Source organism: Aphelocoma coerulescens, chromosome 4 (genome assembly GCF_041296385.1).
Source record: "Aphelocoma coerulescens isolate FSJ_1873_10779 chromosome 4, UR_Acoe_1.0, whole genome shotgun sequence".
In the NCBI taxonomy this organism is placed as follows: Eukaryota; Metazoa; Chordata; class Aves; order Passeriformes; family Corvidae; genus Aphelocoma; species Aphelocoma coerulescens.
In genome coordinates, this window is record NC_091017.1 from 32471291 (window position 1) to 32489034 (window position 17744).

General features: G+C 50.3%; 2 protein-coding genes across 5 annotated transcripts; both read left to right on the plus strand.

Annotated features, from left to right (window-relative positions):
- The first annotated feature begins 1015 nt into the window (after window positions 1-1015).
- Window positions 1016-7006, plus strand: ARL9 (ARF like GTPase 9). Its single transcript, XM_069013440.1, has 4 exons — window positions 1016-1267; window positions 1670-1838; window positions 4584-4759; window positions 5832-7006. The coding sequence occupies exons 1-4, from the start codon at window positions 1070-1072 to the stop codon at window positions 6009-6011; spliced, it is 723 nt and encodes a 240-aa protein (XP_068869541.1). The 5' UTR covers window positions 1016-1069; the 3' UTR covers window positions 6012-7006.
- Window positions 7007-7208: 202 nt separating this feature from the next.
- SPMAP2L (sperm microtubule associated protein 2 like) lies at window positions 7209-16866 on the plus strand. Of its 4 annotated transcripts, XM_069013442.1 has the most exons (9): window positions 7209-7240; window positions 7926-7974; window positions 10146-10196; window positions 11201-11323; window positions 12903-13016; window positions 13327-13447; window positions 14513-14644; window positions 15159-15331; window positions 15911-16866. In XM_069013442.1, the coding sequence occupies exons 1-9, from the start codon at window positions 7216-7218 to the stop codon at window positions 16023-16025; spliced, it is 903 nt and encodes a 300-aa protein (XP_068869543.1). In that variant the 5' UTR covers window positions 7209-7215; the 3' UTR covers window positions 16026-16866. The 4 variants fall into 4 exon arrangements, with proteins under 4 accessions (XP_068869543.1, XP_068869547.1, XP_068869542.1 ...); XM_069013446.1 differs by lacking the exon at window positions 11201-11323; XM_069013441.1 differs by lacking the exons at window positions 7209-7240; window positions 7926-7974 and having other exon boundaries at window positions 10034-10196.
- Window positions 16867-17744: the final 878 nt, after the last annotated feature.

Genomic DNA, 17744 nt, shown 5'->3' on the forward strand with positions numbered 1-17744 from the left:
GAGGTGTAAGTTCATGGTTTGCAGCCTGAGGCTTCAGCAAATCCAGCTACTCATCCTGAGCAAGTAAAGCTAAGTAAACAGCATATTAAATCATACGGAATTGTAAGTCATTCTGCTGAAAACTTATTCATGCTAAACAACTACTATTTCTCAACACGTCTTGAAACTTCTGGTTTGAAGCCAAAACATTTTTCCAGACATGGACTGTCAGTGGGTAGAAATGGCACCGGGGAGAGGATTGTCAGATGTCAGCCCAAAATGCAAAGGCTTCTGTCTCTGAAAGAATTTAAAGCAAAGGCCTGAAAAGGTACATGTCACCGTGGCTTAAGAAAAAAACAACTCCTGAGTCACCAGGGAGTAAAAATCTAAGCAGACTCCATTTTTTTTACCTTGACTGTACAGCGGGAGTATCTGGGAAGGGGGCTGAAAGTGTGTTGTCTGAGAGAGAGAAAGGAACAGAGCACAGAGAAAGAAAACAGTTGTATCAATGGCTGGCAGGCACTTGCTGCCGAGTGCTGAACAAAGAGTGTTGTTTTAAATTCCCTGGGCGCTGTGCCTCCGTTTAGGCAGCAGCTGGTGATTACAGGAGCGAGAGCACTGCCCTGCAGCAGTCCAGTGTTAGGAGGAGAGATGCTGGAGGAGAACGCAGCTCCGTTCTTCAGGCGTCTTTTCTGGTCAAACCTATCATCATGTCTGGCCTGATGGAAACGCTGACTTGTGGCACTGCTGGAGCCCTGTCCCGGCTACCTGGACAGTGTCCTGACTGCTGCGCCGGAGCTGGGCGCGCAGGCAGAGGCAAGCTGGGAACAAATCCCGCGGGGCTGGGAGCAGGGGAGGGCAGCAGCTGGTGTGCGGAAACCGTGGCCTGCCTCCCTGCACCAGCGAAAAGCCGCCCGTGGCACGGCTTGCTCTCTGTTTCACTGCCGCTCGCGTGTTCCCAGCCTGGCCCTGGGAGCCCGGCTGGCGGCGGGAGCCGCGTTCGGGGCTGCGGGGGGCGCTCTCCGTGCGCGGTGCGGGTGCGCGGTGTCCGCTGCCCGCGGCCGGAGCGCTGCCCGCGGCCGGAGCGGCGATGGGCTCCCGCCTGCGGGCCGCCGCGCTCTGGGGGGCGGCGCTGGTCCTGGCGGGCGGCACGGTCGTGGCGCTCCGGGCCTGGGCCCGCCTGCGAAGCCGCGTCGCGCTGCCCGCCCGCCCTGCAGCCGCCGCTGCCGCCGCCGCTGCCGCCGCCGCTGCCGCCGCCGCTGCCGCCGCCGCTGCCGCCGCCGATCAGGTACCGGGCCTGGGTCGGGGCGGCGGGCGAGGCCGCGGGGTCGGGGAACGCCCGCGGCGCCGCCCGGGGCCTCTCGGGCCGCCGTGACCTCGGCCCCGGCGCTCCCCGGCAGCCTCGGCGGTGCCCTGGGCCGCGGCGGGGCGGGTGGCCGGGCCGGGGCCGCTCTCCCCGCTTTCCTGCCCCGCAGTGCCCGGGGCTGGCTGATGTCCCAGGGATTCCCCGTCGCTGCGGCCGTGCGCTTGTGCCGCGGGAGTCCAGCGGGCATCTTCGGCCTCTTCACCGCCAAGTGGCTTGTGCTGTGCTCTCCAGGCCCCTTGTTCAGCCTCCTTCTTTCCCCCAGCCCTGCTAAGCTTTGCTCTTGCCCCGGCTGCCCGGGTAAGTATGCTGCCCCTCGCTTTGCAGGGTAAAGGACACGGTAAGCAGATCCTGGTGCTGGGCCTGGATGGGGCTGGGAAGACTAGCATTCTCCACTCCCTGGCAACTAACCACGTCAAGCGCAGTGTGGCTCCCACCGAGGGCTTCAATGCCATCTGCATCAACACCGAAGAGTCCCAGATGGAGTTTCTGGAGAGTGAGTGAACCTATTTTAGTATTGAACATAAAATAAGTTCCTGTCTTGTGCCCTAGGGATCAGGCACATATTTTAAAAGCTCGGTATCCCCACATGCCAGCTCAGTAACGTGAAGTTGGGATTATTTTCTCCCTGGGGATTCTGCTTTCCTACCCAGCCTCTTTGAAGGAGAAGACACAATGATGTTAGAGATCAGTTTTTATTCAGCCCTGACATCCTGGGAATTCTGTTCCCAGAGAGAGAAGGGTAATAAGCCTGATTGGGTGAAACCAGCAGACGTTTCCCCAATAAGGCCTGTGTTGTGGTTCATAGCTTTTGTGCTGCTTCTCCTTGGTGCTTGTGCCTGGCAAAGGGCAAGAGCTACAGAGGAATAAATAATAAGTGAAAGAAGAGAGGGGGAAGAGAAAACCCTTTCTATTTAAAAGCCTCATAAGTGGTGTTTTTTAGTCTTAAACAGCTTTTGAATGTCCATAGCATTTTGTTAAAACTTTTGTACTGTCCTTAGCTCTTATTTTTGGGTATCATCCGTGCCTGCAGATGGCATCTCCTGTGATGCCTTTGGGACATCACAGCTGTTTGAGGTGCAGCTAGCTGATGGGAAAGGTGGAGGCCCTGGAGTCAGGTCAGTCCCTGGTACAGAGAGGCTGACATCCCAGCCTCATCAGTGCCTGCCTTCTGTGGAGGCAGGAGCTGCCCATTGCTTCCTGCTGTTTCTGCCCTGTGGTGTACCAGTGCTTGACTGGCTCAGTTGGCAGCTAGCCCACAGATGTCTCTGTACCTTTAGCAGGCCTAGAGGAGTTGTGCTGTTCCCAGGTAAGTTTTTGGGGTGTGAGGATGAGGTCGCTTAGGCAGAGTTTCATTCCCAGTCTTATTAATACAGGAGTCTCTGCAGTGGCTTGGGGAAATCATCTTTAGAGAGATGCTTGTAGTCTATGCCCCTCGCCTGGTAGATAAGAGGGTATTTCCTACTGGGATGTGCTTTGCCTATCTGAGCCCAGAGAAACCCACAGTGTCTCTGCTCCTGCCTGGGGACAGTCTGGGCCCAGCACTGCGCACACCACAGCAGAACCTGTTGTTTCTGAGTCGTCCTTCCCTCTCTGGTCCAGGTTGGTAGTGACTGAGATGTGATGGCTGCGATCTGACTCATGGGAAATGCAATGTCTCAGGCCAGTTTCAGCCAGGTAAATCTGTGCATGGCTCTAATCTGGTTACTTATCCAGTCTGTACCATTGCCTAGTCCAGGGGTTAGCAGCCTGTGCTGTGCTCACATGGCACAAGGTGATCAGCAAACAGCAGGGGTTTTGTTTTGCTGGCTTAGACATGTGGAAAACTGTTCTTTTCTTTGTACCAGCATACAGATAACTGGGTGGTATCTTGCCCTCTGCGAGGAGTAGGAGCTCCTGGCTTCTGCTGAGTTCCTACAGGCTGGGAAAAAAGCGTTCTCTGTGAGGTTGCTGACCCCTGGGTTATGCTGTGCATGAATACACTTAACAAAGGGAGCAGTGCTGAGCCCCTGCGGTATTGCAGTACAGAATCGGGTTTCTGTCCCAAAAATTACATGTCAGTCACAGTCCTTTGGCTCCTTTCCACAGTGGCAGACTTGCAGTTCTGCCTCCAGGTACACTGGGCCACTTGAAGAGGCAGGCATGCTCTAGTGGGAAATGTTACTTCCCTTTCTGTGTTCTTGAAACTACTGAATCCTTTTGACTTAAGTGAAAGCAAAATTGCTTTGAAACAGAACAGTCAAAAAGGGCAATAAAAGATGGCTGTCTAGTAAGACAATTTTGAAAAGGGCTCCTGTGTAAGGCAGGGGAGTTACAGGGAACCCCAGATATATTGCTTTGAAAGCATGCTACTTTTGAGAGACTCACACATGCCTTTTGAGCACCTCAGTACTCTTTGAGCGAGTGTTCCTGCAATGTGCCTGGAGAAGACCTAGAGACCTGAAAACACATCTGAACTACTTAGTATACTGATAGTTATTCCTTCTGCTATTGAACTCAACAAACTACTGAATTCTTTGTCCCCAGATGGGAACAACAATCTCAAACAACTTGCTGTCTGTGGTTTTACCAGAGAATTGTTTTAAGACCTAGTTTTGAAGGTGGACAGATTTCCTCTGTATCCAGCAGAGAAGAGGTCATGTAGAAATGTATGCTGTGAAAAGATTACTCCTAAGCATTGCCTGAAGAGTCTGCTGGGACTTGATTTTTCTCTCTTCCTTAAGCACCTCTGGTTATTGACAAAACTCTGTGAGTTTTGAGCTAGTTCTTGGTGTCATACAAATACGATGAGAGCCCTCCACACCTCAGAGCTAAATTTCTCCCCTGGAAATTGTAGACCTGCTTTGTCTTACAATGAGATGGGCATGTGAAGATAGGTTATAAGGGGACATTTGGTGTTTATGGACACTGAACCATTTTCTACTCTGTTTACTTGCTTGAGAGCAAGAACCAACAAGGCAGAAAGCAACCGTAAAGATACTGAACCCAAAGTCCTCTCAAAATAAGAGCTTAAAATGGACAGATTCTTTTTTTCCCCCCAGAGCATACAGATATGCCTTCATGGGCCTTGAGTGGGGAAAATAAAGCTGTTTTCAGTCTCATGTGCAGTAGCTCAAATACTCTGAGTCTTTGGTAACCCAAATACCTTGGGTTTTCAGTTCAGGGAAATGCTGTCTGCACCTCTGGGAGCAGTGCTGCTTGAACTACTTGGTGAATCCTGTGCTGCTGTCTTCTCTTCCAGTCGGGGGCAGTGAATCCCTGCGTTCATACTGGAAGATGTACTTGCCCAAAGTGCTGTTGCTGGTCTACGTCGTGGACTCGGCTGATCATGCCCGACTGCCTATGGCGAAACAGCTGCTTCATCAGCTAATCCAGAACAACTCCACCCTGCCTGTGGTGGTTCTGGCCAACAAGCAGGTAAGAGTTCCCTGCTGCTAGCACAGCTAGGTTTGGCAGCAGCTTTGGAAACAGCAACAAAGCCTTTCAAAAGAGGCTTCATGCCTTTAAGGAAGGCACATGGCTAGGAGTCTTTCTGACACACCTGTTGACCACAAAACAAAATAATCTGAGGTTGTTTTGGATCTGCAAGATGCAGGTCCTGTGCCTGGTGAAGATGCAATCAGAGCTGTGGGTGGAAACTGCTGTACAGTTGCAAGGTTTTGGAGCTTCAGGGGAGACCACAGTTAGATATGAAGTTAGGTTTCTGTTCTGAGTATCTGCCCAGAAGTACCACTTTACCTAGCAGCAGCTAAAAAGTGAAGCACTGTTTGCCTTCAGACTGTCCAGTTGGTTGCTCCAAAGGCTGCATCTGAAACCTGAGAGAAAGAGCAGTTTTCCTCTAAAGGCAGTGCTTCCTCCTAAGATCTTCGTGAAAGTCTCAATGATTGGTGCTGTACCTGAAATAGAGTTGGGCCTCTGGTACAATCAGATGACAGAAGAGCCCAGGGGTTTTAATAACATTCTCTTTTATCACGGTTGTGTGCTCGGTTTGCTTGAAGTTGTTACCTCCTAAATTTCTAGTAACTGAGGCCTGTTACTAGTAGTCATTTATGTAACTCTTGAACTCAAGTGCAGGCTTGGGCTTCATCAGACTCGTGCATCAGAAACACTGGTGGCTAAGAAGGTAGGCAGGGCATGACTGTTGTATATTTGCCCTATTTTTATAACCCTTTGCTGAGCACGTAGGGTCTTGGGCCAGCAGTGCTTTTGTCTGCCTTGTACAGGTGGTCTTCCATAGTTATCAGAAACTCTGGAAGTGGTGTAGAAATAGGAACAGAACTGTACCCATATTTCTTTGGGAAGAAATCAGGTTAGATTTTTCCCCAAAGCATTTTAGGACATGGGAAGTTGACCTCATAGAAGGTACATAAGAATGGCACCCCAGAGCTTTTGAGACTCTTTCCCTCCCTGGACAAAAGCCGTGGCTCAAAGTAGGAATGGTGCCACCACCTCTTGCAACTAACAGGGTTGTTTTATTTTTGTATAACAGGACCTCGAAGGTGCATATTGCATCACTGATATTCACGATGCTCTGGCTCTGTCTGATATTGGGGATGAGAGGAAGATGTTCTTGATTGGTACCCATGTGGCAGAAGATGGCTCTGAGATCTCCTCCAGCATGAAGGATGCCAAGGAGCTAATAGGGACACTGGTTTTGGAAACACAGTGACAGCTCTTTTCTTACAACTAGGTATTTGCAGCTGAGGGAGACCAGGTGTTAGTATATGGTCATTTTACTGTTTGGCAGCTGAAATGTACAGATATGTTTTCCTTGTGGGTGTGGAATTCCTCTGAAAGTGGTATCTAGTTGGTAAGAAAATCTAATTTATAGTGGTTTGAAAATACATTTGAGAAGTAGTCTATTTTTAGCATATTTGTAGGAGAAAAATAGTCTGTCTCTCAGGCAGCAGATTTAAGGGGAAATATAGCTCAGATGGGCAAGATAGCTTCATGTCAGGTGGGAATCAAGCACTGATTTCTGTGGAAGAAAGTTGCACCCAGTGAATTCAACATGGCTTGATGTCTCAGGTTAAAGTGAAATATGTTTACTTCACAGATTTTACAGAACCCTTTTAACAGTGGTGTTCTGTTAAAAATGAGACCTCACTTCGTGACCGAGTCAGAAATTTAAAGTGCTGCAACTAGTATTTTTGACAGTGACAATTCTTGTTGCTGTGTTGGACCCAGTTGTTAAGGGAGTGGCAAACTAGTAATCTCTGGAAATTGGGTTGGTTACTGTTTCTTTAGTGGGTAAGGATAAGAAAATGAAAGCAGTAATATATTAAGTGTTTCTTTGCCTACAGGCAAAAAGCCAAAATGGTGTAATTTGAGGTAGCATTTAAGTTAAATTGGCAGCAAAGGTGGGAGACTCGTCCATCGGGTTGAGCAGCTTATTTAAGCTTAGTCCGAGATATCCTCGAGCAATCAGTCTTCCTTGTGAAAACCCTGTTGTTTCTTGCCAGTGGTTTCTGTTAGCACAGCAGGTGAGGAAGGTGACAAGCTGCTGAGGAGTGTCACTCTCCCAGTGTCCTCCTAATCATACTCGAAGGACATGACCCCGGAGCAGTCCTGTAAAGGCCCTGTTTTGCACCCGCATCTATTGTACGAGGCTTTTATAGTTTTGTCCTTTGTAACAGATGCATAAAGCAGAAAATTCCACCCAAACCACTGGTCCGGGCTGCTCTCTTCCAGTTGGGGAACAAGATGTTGGGATGCGGGAGGCTCCCGAGGCCTCTCTGGGACAGCCACCATGACGGGGGCCGCGTCACCCGTGGGCAGAGGCCGGGGCCGGGCTCGGGCTGCCGCCGGCAGCGCCGTGTGTGTGCCGGGCCCGGCGGGGCGGGCGGAGCCGTTGGGCGGGGCGGGGCCGGGCCATGGCGGCGGCCGGGGACGTTTACGGTGCGTGCGGCCGGGGCGGCCGGGCCCCAGCGGCGCCGGGGCCCGCGGGCGGGGGCGGCCCCTCCGCCGAGCCCCGGCCCCGTACCCGGCCGCGGTGGGCTCCGGCAGGGAGGGCTCCCGGGCACGGTGGGCTGGCTGGCGCCGGCAGGCCTCGGGCACCGCGGCGGTGAGGGCGGGATGCCGGGCCCGTTTTCGCGGCCATCGCTGCCATGGCACCTGGCTGCACGTGTCGCTGGTTTTCCTGTCATCCCGTGTCTCCCACCCCCGCCTTAAAACACGGCAGGTTGTTTTGTGCTGGCGCCGAGTCCCAGTTTAACACGGTTGCTATTCCCCCGAGGCTCTGAAAACCTGCCCTGTAGGCTACTGAAGGCGGTCGTAAGGGGGTGGCTACACTGAGTCGGGTGGGAGCCCACAGGCTGGTGACCACTGGTGCTTGTGCCAGGAGGAGGATGTGGTGCTGGGGGTGCTCTATCCTGCAGCCTTGGGGGCTGCCAGCATCCCCCCGTGAGGAGCAACCACTGGAGAGGAAGGTACCAGGGAAAAAGAATGCAAACATCTGCTGAGCAGCTATCCTAAGGAGATGCACAAACTTCATCTGCCATATGATTATTGCACACTAAAGAGCAGGCAGCCCAGGCTCCGGGTGCTACCAAGCTTTTAAATTCACCTGTTCTTGTTTTTGCAGTTTCATCTTATACATCTTCTTACACATGTGTACACCGCCCACACAGCAGGTAAGAAGCCCTCTCAGCCTCCTGGCTGGGTGTTCAGGCCATGCCCCATGTCTCTTTAGAGGGCTCAGTCAGGGATTTACACCAAGCAGTGAGTCAGTATATTGGATGACACTGTGATAAACACTTGAGAGGAAATGATGCCCAGTTTTGCCTTTACCTCAGCTTCTAACAAACATCCTGCCTCTTCAAAACGGAAGCTGTGACTGCTTTACAAGGAACTGATCTCAAAAGGAGTCAATCCCCCTTAAGCAATAAGTCTGTGAATGCTCAGACAGTGGAGGGGAGGTGTTTCTGTGTCTGGCTGAAGCAAGGCCTCATTTTCCTTGCTGGGAAGCATGAGCAGGTCCAAACAACAAAGGCTCCACTAGGGCTGTCTTGTCAGTGAGGTGGTTTAACTCCTTCAAGTTGCAGAGCTGCTGTGGGTGCATCCTGTGTGAGGATATCTGTCTGTTCGTTCTATCTATCTATCTATCTATCTATCTATCTATCTATCTATCTGTCTGTCTATCTATCTATCTGTCTGTCTATCTATCTATCTTTTTACTGTGATAAAACTAATTTTTTGTAATTGGCAAAAAAACCCAAAAAAAGATTGTCAAGTGAGTTGAGAGATGTGATCTGAGTGTACATGGGACTCCTTCCTTGGCCAGATCATGGTGCAAGCTTTGCACAGCAGTGTGGGGCACTAGGGCCATGTGCACGTTGTGCTAGATTTGGCTGTGGCTGTGTGCTGGGCCTGTGCCAGCGGTTGAGGAAAAGCAATGGGCCTGCTTGCAGAGATAGAGCCAGCTCTGCAATACAGCTAGGCTGGGGGGGACCTCTGTGTGCTAATCCTTCACTCCCTTGCACCTTTGCAAGGAAAACACTCTGGGGAGCCGCTTGGGAATAAAGAACTGAAACTGGGTTTTGGCTCCTGAAATGACATCTGCCTTCCTGACTGTGTCCTGTCTTGAACTAGTGGCAGGGGGCCAAAGTCCTACAGGCAGTTGCCTCTGTGGGATCTCAGCAGGAGCCGTGTTTGCAGCGCTGTAGCCCAAGTGAGGCGTGACAGGCATCTCGCAGGGAGCATGCAGTGAAGGTGCTGTAACAGCAGCCTGCCATTTCAGGGATCTCTGTGGTGCTGAGTACTCTGACAAGCATTTGCCAGGGCTTGGCATCTTACTAGCAGTATTAGCCCCATCAGAGAAACCACAGGTGTGTCCCCAAAGCACAGATTGTTTTCTGTTGGCAAGTATCTCTCTCTTCTGGTGTCCTTGCTCTTCTCTAGGGCTATGCTAGGCATCTTTGCCAGGTGATACAGAGCAGGGAAGCAATGCCCCAGGCTTCCACCTTCTCTGCTTTTTCCATGGTGGGGCACTTCCATAGCAGCCTGCACAGTGTGGTTGTTCACCAGCTGGCTGTGGGTAGGCACCTGTTGCCACAGTGGGTGGGTATGGGCTTGGTCTGTGACATTGAGGAGTTGTGTAATACACTGTGGCACTGGATCATCTTGTTCTTCTTTCTGTACCGAGGCTCTTAAATTTCAAGCACTTCCCAATCACTAGGATTTCAGGCCTCAGCAGTGATATCTGATCTTCCTGAAAGGTTTTGGTCTGTTGTATATTCAGGAAAAACATTTCCAGAGCTGCTCCTAGGGCACAGACTTTGTGTGTTCCTGTGTCTCTGTAGCATCTAGGACCTCTGTGCTAAATGGAGTGAAATAAAATGTGCTCCTAAAGCCATGTGGGAACACAGTGCTGTCTCCATGGTGCCTTTTAGTAAACCACAAAGGTGGTGCTAACAGGTGTTTCTTCATCTGGGCTCCCATAGGCTGGGAGAGCATCCCTCTCGTACCTGCAGAGGTTTCATGGTATGTTATTGACCAGAAAAGTTCCTTCCCGTTCCCCTAGCCATTTCCCAGAGGGACCTTGCAGTGGAGGCAGAGTTGCAAATTTGTGTCTCTGCAGTCCAAGAGAAAACACAAAAAATCATGGGCTGGTGAGTTTGCCAGATGAAATGGATGGAAAGTACTTTCAGAGAGATGTCCTTAAACAGTCTCTCAAGGGAATGGAGGCAAAAGCACAGGGGCTTGAGAGTGTTTATATGGCTTTGAGTACAGCAGTAGCTTCTTCATGCTTTGTTGGTTTAAGTTATGATGATGGCATGTTTGTCCTTTTCTGCAATTTTGACAGGATACATGTACTTGCAGAACCCAAGCAACGATTTTGTGACAGCAGTCCCAGGTAAGCAGGTGCTCAAACAGTGCTTGCTTGAGGGCTGGGGACTGACAGGGCTCAACCAGAGCAGACCCTTGGCCATTGTCTTGCTATTGCTTTCCCCGCTGTCTCCAGAAAAGCAGACTGAGATGTTCCATGCTTTAAGGGCTCCCTCCAATTTTCTCTTTCAAGTTTTCAATGAAAAAACTGGGCTTGACTCAAGCCTTGCCTTTGTTGCCCCATCTGATCTGAGCTGCCCAACTGAGATATTGCGGGGTAGGATGGTGTGTGTGGTGCAAGGTAACCGGACTCATGGGAGCCACAGGCTGCTCTGTCCTGGAGGATACAGTCCAGCTTTAGGAACAGAGCTGCTGTCTGCATGATGTGATCAAACTACAGCTTGACAAGCCAGGGCAACAGTCTCTTGATAACATCTCTTCTCCGTTACCTGTATGGGTCTCGAAAAAGGCTCCACAAACCCATTGCCCTGCTGTTCCCTGTCCTGACTACCCTGGTACCCTCTCCCACCATGGCCTCTCAGTGAGGGATAAGCAACTCCAAATTTGCCCTGGGCACAGGAGAGTAACCACTAACCTGCTGTAAAACCTCACCCACTTTCCACGGCACACCCTGACTGTAACATTATTACTATTTTTACTGTCATACCTGTGGTATAGTTAGGTGGTAATAGTGAGGCAAAAGAAATGCAATGATGAAACTCCCCCAGGAGTTTCAGAGAAGTAATGAAATGACCCTTTCTGCACATCCACTGGTAACTAAAACCAGACCTATCACTTTAAAACTCTTTTTTAGTTGACAACAACCAGCAGGAGAGTGTTGGGAAATTCAGTGCCACAGAAGGTGAATGCGCAGGGGGTGGTAGTGGCATTTTGCAGGTGTGGGGAGCCATAGGGCGTGTGTATGTGTGTGTGTTCCATCCTAGGCAGGGAAGGATAGCCCCAGCAAACACATTTCATGTTTCATAACTTGTGCATGTTACTAAAATTTCACAATCTTGCTGTTCTTGCTAGGCTTGTGTGGGGAACCCAACAGATGATATGGACCCCCTCATGGGGTGCTATGACAGCTCGACCATCTGCAAGAATATTGTCACTGTCCAAGCCCAAGAAAGATTATAGCGAGTACCAGTGCAGGTCAGTGACGTGGTAGCACATCCTGGGGAAGGAGGCAGCTCAGAGCATGTTCTCTAGGGGGGCATACTGGCTCCCAGGAAAAGGGGAGATGCGATGTCCTCTCCTGAAAAGGCTGCCCCGCAGGTAGCTCCATGGCACTGAAACTCACCAGACTGTTTTGTGCTTGGAACAGGGCTGGCTGAAGCAGGGAAGAAAGTGCTATGGGAGCATAGTCACCCTGAGTACTTGATTTCCAAAATGGGGAGGAACTGGCAAGTGCTAAATTTTGGTGCCCTTTTATTTCCTCATACCCACTTCCCAGCTGTGAGAAGGACTTCTGCAACACATAGTTGCTGGTCTGATTAGAGCTCTGGGTTCCCATCAGCTGCTATAGGAGCTTGTCTTGATCTCAGTCTCCAAGTACAAGGGAGCATGTTCCTCTGCTGTAACAAAAATACCCATCCAACAGCTCTGCTTTGGTTTGAAGTAGACATCATGTGCATGCATGCATTCCTTGATGGAATGTGTGTGTTGCACCTGCGAGTAGAGAGGAACTGTCCCTAGAATGTTCCCTGTCCTACTGGGGCTGATGCAGCCCAGACAGGCATCTGGACACAATTAATGATCCCCTGCATCCTCTTGGAGTCTGACCTAAATCTTTAAGATATGGTTAAGAACAGAGAAATCTTGCAGTGTTCTGCTGCTGGAAGGAATCCAGGTCTCTTGCCTTGAATTACACCTCTGCTGTCACTGCATGGTGAAAAACTAGACCATGTTTTGGAATTGGAATGAAAAATTATGTAAAAAGTATAAATGACAGTGCTGCTAGATGATGCTGCATTACTTGAAGCAAGTCATCTGTAGCTCTGTTGGAGGAGATGAAGCTCTTTTGGAGTCAGGATGGTGGTTGCTCGTCTATAAGAAATCCTAGCAATGAGGATGGAGATGAAACTGTGTTGCACTCCTGGCTTTCCTCTGCCTGGAAGGATGTCAAGACATGCATGTCTGTAGTTTTATCCCCTCTGGCAATGTCATCAGTTATGGGCTCTCATCCCTCTGAGAGCTTCTTCCTCTTGCTAAAGGTGTTTGTATGACAGCCCTTCCTGCCTTTTTGCTTACCTCTGCTTGCTTCTTCCCTGGTGATGACAGGCATAGTCCAGCAGTTAAGCTTGACTGAAAGCTGGATGAACAAGGCACTAGGGGAGATACCATGATGAAAGGAGCTACAAGGGCACAAGGTGCTGTCAAGCCATTGTAACAAAGAGGTTTCTGAATTGGCAGAGCTGACCAACATAAATGCTGCTGGCTGTTGTGGGGCAGCTTCTTTAAATGGTCCAGGAAAAGCCTAGACTTTAAATGCACTGAGGGTGCTTAAAAGAGGACTCTTCAGATGCAAACGACATTTAAAGTGAGGAAATCTCAGGTATAAATGCCTATTTGTTCATGGCTTTTCCATGTGCACCAGGGCCAGCTTTTGTACATGCAGCAGGCACAGATGTTTAACCAGACTTAGGTTACCATCTGGTAGGATCATGTTCTCTGTCAGTTGCCTTTTGCTGACTCTTCCGTGCTGTTCCTCAAAATTCTTCCTTCTGTACAGATGCAGACCAGTGATTGGTGGACGTCCCCCGCTAGCGAAGTTTGGCTACCCTTCTGAACGGCTGCTGAGGTTGGCGGAACCTAAAAAATACCTCCCTGCTTACCTGGAACAAAGGTGAGAGGCTAGAAAGCCTATAGGGTGCTATAGGTAGGGCCTCGGGCCTTGTAGCATCAGTGTGTCTTCAAGTAATAAATGCAGGAACAGAGGATGGGTGAACAGAGGATGGGTAAACAGAGGGCAAAATGCAGAGCAGAGTCTCTGCTGGGATTAGAACTTCTGGATTCTCTCACGGGATGAGTTCTGCACTGAAATGGCCACAAGACAAAGCTGCCTTCTACTGCAGCAAATGTGAGGCTTAGACACGCCAGCTGCAGCCAGAGTGGGGAATATCTGTGAGTAGCGTGCCGTGACTCTCTGCTTCCAGAGCCCGTGAGTCCCCTGAGTGGCCCGTGTCCCTGGCTGCACGGAACTATAATGCCTCCCAGCGGATCCTGGAGCTTGCCCGGCCAAAGCCGCTGCACCCAGACTTCCTGCCAGCCAGAGAGGTGAGGAGGAGGTTGAGTGAGATTTGGAGGGTGCAGGGATGCAGCAAACTGTCCTGAAGTTTTAGATGCAGTATGCCACCCCTGGATGTGGCCAGTGTGTGCTCTGGAGGGGAGAAGCTGTCTGATTCTGTTGAGGTTTATGACACTGAGAGAAAGTGCGTTTTCAGAGAAGAATGTTGTCTTTGCAAATCTTCTGCTGGGAGACAAAAAACAGGCAGGTTGGAGCAGCCTAGTATAGCAGGAGAGCCAAGGGAGGCATCTGGGCTGCATCCTCTGATAAAGCAGCCTGGGAAGGTGGAGAGACCTGTTGGAAATGTCATGTTTAGCTCCTAGGGAGTAGTCATGTTTGTAGTTGGGCAGCTGTGCTCCTATCTGAGTACACAGGGGGCATGAGATTGCAATCACTATATTTATTTTAACTACAATTTACTAGAAGCCTAATTTAGAGACATATTTCTGAGCTTGTTCCTTTTAGGTGGGTCATTGCTTTGGCAGGGGTGAAAGGGCTTGGAGCAATCTCAGATTACACTCATTTCCATGGCAAAGGCTAGGTTTTCTGCATGCAGCCTCTGGGGCTGGGAAATGGGAGGCTGGGCTGGAGCAGGTCTGGGCAACAGTAACCCTGTGAAAAATAGAGGAAGAAGTCCCCTGTTGGAGAAGTAATCATTTTTTTTTCTGTAGGAATGCAGGGTAAATTTGTACCAGCAAATTTACCCTGAAATCTGGGTGTCTCTCCTTAGCAGGGAAGTCACTTGATTCAGACAGGAAAATGAATATTAAAAACATTGAAGAAATTCCTCTGCACTTTTACCTGGCTACACAGGGTCTCATTACAGGCACTCCCCTCCTGGCTCTGAGTGGGCAACAGCTGGGGAATCCCTATAGCACCAAAATTACCAAATAGTTCAGGTGAAAGAAAAATAATAGCTTCTGAAAAAGTAAGTGACCATGTCTGCAGAGGAAGGGTGCTGGGCTGCTCATCCTTGTGGAGAGGGAGCATGTCCCTGTGGGCTGCTGTACAAGCTCTGTGTCTGCACATCCCTCCCCCATTCTGGACCCATGCAGGTGCCAACAGAGGTTTCCAAGTTTGCGACCTCAGCCAGTGCATCAGCGCGGATCCAGCAACTGGCAGAGCCCTTGATCAGGGAGATGACGTGCTGCTCTAGGCACACCCATCCTGGTCCTGCCATCTCTACGGTAAGGCAGCATCACCCAGGACCCTACATGGATGGGACTCTTGGCAGAGGAGAGGGCACAGGAGCTCAGTCACTCGTGGCTCTCTTCATTCAGCCCTCATGCTGCTCTCCGTGAGGCTGGCATAGCTGCTTCCTGAGCTGGAAAGCAGGACTTGTGCTCCATTCAGTGCGTGAACTGGCTCCCAGCACAAATCCCCAGAGAATGGCGGAGCTGTGCCTAGCCTGCATTTGTGGGATGGGGAGAGGTGGACAAGTGCCTAACTGGGATCTCCAGTGCTGGGTGTGGGTTGGGCAAAGGGCTGTAATAGGAGGCTGGAGGACAGGTTGTGGGACTGACCAGGCAGTGATTTCTCCTTCTACAGTTTGTCTGGTGCCAAACACAGCTGAGGACAGGATCGTGTCCCGTCTGCATGTGGTCAGTGGCTGTGAACCTGGTTATACTGAATTAGTTGCAAGCTGAGCACCCCTAAATGCCAAGAGCACCTCTAAGGACCTTCTTCCCCATTCTTTCACAGGTTTCCAGGTCTCAGAAGGTAACTGTGAGCCCTCGGACCATTGAGCTGTCGAGGCCAAAACAACTCCACGCAGACTATGCACACCCGCGGGATCCTGAGTGGCCTGTGACAGAGGCTGCCAAGCGCGCAGTGGCTACACCAAGGGTTTTGGAGCTGGCCCAGCCTAGCGCAAGGTAGGTACTGCTTCCCTGTCACGGGCAAATGATCAGCTGCCAGCCCATTTTGTGTGGCTTGTGGCACCTAGTTCATTTGTGTTTGGCCAGAGAGATTAGGCCAAGATTAGGAAGTGCTCTGCCAACATGCATGGATTTTATATGTCTGGATGTGTTAATGCTACATGGATTGCAGTTTAAAAAGCCCTTTTGAGGTGGAAGGAGAGTCAAAAGAGAAGAAACAGGAATTTTCTAATTCCAGCAGGAATTATTGTTTGGGACTTCTTATTAATTGCAGTTATAAAAAGCAACCAACTGACAAAGGGCAGAGTGTACGACATTGATGTTGCCCAGCATGTTGCAGCTGACCTCAGCCCAGTCTGCAGGATGTGCTGGGGAGGATTGACAGAGGGTGAGGGAATGCCTGGCTGTAGCGGCTGTGAGAGATGTCCCTCTCCTGACAACAGCAGTGGAGGTGTGATGCCTTTTGTCTTCCCTTGATAGGGAAGGGCAGGCTTAGGTGGAGGTGTGGGAGCTGGCAGGCAGCTGACAGCTGGCCTTGCCAGTCAGGATTGACCATCCCTACCCTCTCTCCTCCAGACCTCGTGTGGGCTTGACTGCATACAACCCAGATGCATTCAGAGTGAAGGAGGCTGCTTTGAAGGCAGCTTGTTCTCAGCGGCTCCAAGAACTAGCTCAACCAATTCTGCGCTGAGCTCCCTCAGAAATGCTCCTGCCAGCTGCCCACATCACCCCTTGAACATCACTCTCTGTGCAATGGCTGGAAAATCTACTTGAACAGAGCACAGAGGCAGCACTCAGCAGTAACACTTTCTGGGAATTCAAATAAAATCATCATTCCTTAAGATTAGTCTTCAGGGAAAATTAACAGAATTTGACCAAATGTGGGAAGATTCTCTCCCTAGGATGGGTTATGTCTGAAGTTTCTCTCTTGATTGTTTTGCTGTAATAATTTAAGATGTAACAAAACAACTGCTGGGGGAAGGAACTGTCCTTTCACGTAGGGAAGTGTGGCAAACCAAACCCAAGAGCATGCAGTAAGCTGATGCAACACAACTCCTGAATTTGGGTTCAAAAATTTTTGCTGAAGTTTAAACATCTCCTGACACTCAGAAGTTTTGTGCTTGTGACAGAAGTAGATGTACAAAAGGCTACAATGTATGTTGAGTTGGCTTGGATTTGGGGCCTGTTTTCTCAAGTGCCTGGAGAATAGTTACATAGCTGGGTTAAATCTGTGTGGTTCAGATACTCAGTTGTGTGACCCCAGACAAAATAAGAGAGTTCTGCATTGGGATTTTTGGAGCCTAACTCAAAAAAGCAGATTTCCCCTCAGAGTAAGAGAGAAGGCACGTTGCAAGGGCTAAGCAGAAAACAGGTATTGATGCCAGAGTCTGCAGAACAAATTCTGAGCTCCAGCTGGGTCTGTGGGTGAGTCACTTTGGCAGCTGGATTGCAGGGGAACAACACAGCCTGTGTGGGGCATGGCATAAGGGAGAATGCTTTTATCTGTTTCCTACAAGGTCGGTGTGTTTTGCACTGGCTGCCCAACCACTGGCGACAGGCTGGAGATACTGAGGCAAGAGAGATGCTCACCAGGAAGAGACAAAAGCCACAAATGAAAGCATATGGCAGTTACAGAGCCAATGTATTTTAATCTTCCCTGTGTTAAGCTGATTCTCTTTCCAAAGGAGTAGAGGGCAGGTGACCACAAACCAGAAGGGGATTAATCAGAGGATCCATTAATTGATTCAATAATCCACTAAGCAGAGGACTTTTGAAGGCTTTTGAACAAGGTAAGGTCACTGGGCAATGGTGCTGGTTATTTTTAGACCAGGCATTGCCCTATGCCAGGATGGATGAGAGTTTGGACTTCGTGCAAGAGGCCCAGTGCAACTGCATTCCTCAGGCTTGAGAATAGCCAGGAGGAGACTGGGGTCTTCCCCTAAAGCCCCTACCCTGTGGGGGACCCCAGCACCACCTGGGGCAGTTAGGGTGTGTGTGGGGCTATGTGGGCTGCCATGCATGGACCCACGGGTGCCTTAGGAGACGAGGCTGCCCATGGCTGTCCCTGTGGCAAGAGGGAAAACCCACAGTGCCCACTGAGGCTGCCTGGGAGAAATGCTGCCCTTCCAGAGGAAGGAGTCCGCCTCCTGTCATGGGGGCAGGGAGCATGAGCAGGGACAACACAGCTCCTCTCATCAAAAAACTTATTATTGCACTGGGAAAAAACCCAAAACAAGCCACGAGTTCTTTCTCTTTAGTGACCTTTAACAGAAAGGTCAAAAAAGGCATTCCAGGGGTGCTTGGCTTGGTCTGATTATGGTGTAGGCACTTAGTTTGCCAATATCCAGAGCTGATTCAGGCATGTTGAGCCAAACCAGGTCACCTGAACAACATACCTGGTTTTCCAGAT